General features: G+C 37.2%; 1 protein-coding gene across 1 annotated transcript; it reads left to right on the top strand.

The window, feature by feature from the left end:
* Positions 1-426: 426 nt before the first annotated feature.
* Positions 427-1257, top strand: LOC110036320 (NADH-ubiquinone oxidoreductase 20.9 kDa subunit). The gene is made up of 2 exons (XM_020740738.1): positions 427-725; positions 814-1257. Exons 1-2 carry the CDS (start codon positions 572-574, stop codon positions 960-962), a joined length of 303 nt encoding a protein of 100 aa, XP_020596397.1. The 5' UTR covers positions 427-571; the 3' UTR covers positions 963-1257.
* Positions 1258-1884: the final 627 nt, after the last annotated feature.

Raw genomic sequence — 1884 nt, 5'->3', positions numbered from 1 at the left:
GCCGCGAAGGTTATTTCTGAGTTATTTTCAGGTTATTTCCGGGTTATTTTCAATAATCCGGAAATAGTCCAGAAATAATCCGCCGTCTTTATTTTTGAGTTATTTCTGAGTTATTTCGGAATTATTGAAAATAACCCAGAAATAATCTGAAAATAATTCAGGAATAACCTCCGCGGCACGTAGAGCTACAACAAGAGTCCGCACAGAAAATTTTTTTTCTGGTTAACGATCGCATTTTTTGTCCGGACTCCTGACACACCTCTACCTGCCGCAGAGGTTATTCTTGAGTTATGTTCAGATTATTTCTTAGTTATTTTCAATAATGTGGAAATAACCCAAAAATAACCTACAGACCGCGGGTTATTTTTGGATTATTTTGGGATTATTAAAAATAATTCATAGAAAATAATTGAGGAGCATAGAAATTTTTTTTTTTGAAAGGCCGAAGTTTGGACTCCGGTCGCAAGATTTTTTCCGTTGATAGCGGCCGAAGTTGGCGTCTGCGCGGCAGATCATCACTGTGCGGAAGAGAATCACCGGCGGCGGAGCAAAGGAAGACGGAGAGAACGAAATGAACACTGATATTACTGCATCTGCTAAGCCGGAGTATCCGGTGATTGATCGAAACCCTCCCTTCACCAAGACAGTTGCCAATTTCAGCGCCCTTGATTACCTTCGCTTATCAACCATCACTGGTGTTTCCGTCACCGTCGGCTACCTCTCTGGTCCGTCTCTTCTTCTCTGTTCTATCTTTTTCTCTCTTCCTTCTTAGGGTTTGGTTTTATCACTAGTCCTCAATTCATCATCTCGCAGGGATCAAGCCCAACATCCGGGGTCCGTCGATGGTTACCGGCGGTCTTATCGGGCTTATGGGCGGCTTCATGTACGCCTACCAGAATTCTGCTGGTCGTCTTATGGGCTTCTTCCCTAACGAGCGAGAGGTTGCTCGTTTCAAGAAGTAGAACAAATTGACGCTTGTCATTCCTCTTTATCTTTTGCTTTAGCGCGCTTGAAGAGGAATAAGGATTGATCAGGCTGCTCTTGCCTTCCATGTGCTGAGATTTGAGTATGAATTTCTCTCTGGTTGTAGAAGCAGGAGTAATTTTGAAATTGGTGCTTTTTTTTTTTAGCTTTTAATATCCTATTCTGTTCTTCTTGAAGGATCGCGTCTTTTGTGTATTAAACCTGCTTCCTTATTCTGATACTTATTGCATATCATTCAGAAATTATTATTATTATTATTATTTTTTCTGGTAACTGAAAGTTGTTCTAGCATTTTATAACTGAAAAGATATTGTGAGTTGAGTATCATGTATCTTCTGATTTTGCATGATATGTAATGTTCTTATGATTTATTAGAAACAAAAATGTACTAAGATTTAACTCGGATCCTCTGTTGCTTCTGGCACGGTATCCTCCAATTGTGGCATAGTTTGCAGTCTTATCTCCTGAAATTCAATTTATGATTATTTGTAGCTTATATATATTTCTTCTTCAGGTAAGGAAAATAATATTCTATACTTATATTTGATTTTAATTTGTTTAGCATGTCAATGAACGTACAAATGATATGTAGATGAATGAGTTTCTTTGATTATTCCTTACCATCATTAAAATGTAATGCTAGGAATAGTGAAGACCCAAATTTTTTTTTATATTCATTTTTTTTTCTTCTCTCCATCTCCTTTCTTTTCTATCTCTTAGTTTGAATATCGACCTTTTCACACGTTGTTCTTTTAACTATTGGCTTTCAAACCATGTATTACAGTGGACACCTCAATTCATCCTACACCCTATATTTCCATTTACTCAAATGAAATTGTTTTCCATTATAATTGCTTTAGTCACGAACAACTTCATTTTCTTTTATCATCATCTCTTATC

Source organism: Phalaenopsis equestris, unplaced genomic scaffold (genome assembly GCF_001263595.1).
Source record: "Phalaenopsis equestris unplaced genomic scaffold, ASM126359v1 Scaffold000002, whole genome shotgun sequence".
Classification (NCBI taxonomy): domain Eukaryota; kingdom Viridiplantae; phylum Streptophyta; class Magnoliopsida; order Asparagales; family Orchidaceae; genus Phalaenopsis; species Phalaenopsis equestris.
Note: the sequence above shows the minus strand (reverse complement) of the source record. Positions and strands in the feature narration are given on the sequence as shown.

Bases quoted from the DNA above. Each gene is read 5' to 3' on its own strand.
- LOC110036320 (XM_020740738.1), top strand. From the start codon at position 572: ATGAACACTGATATTACTGCATCTGCTAAGCCGGAGTATCCGGTGATT. The intron at 726-813 runs GTCCGTCTCTTC...ATCATCTCGCAG, and splicing joins CACCGTCGGCTACCTCTCTG to GGATCAAGCCCAACATCCGG.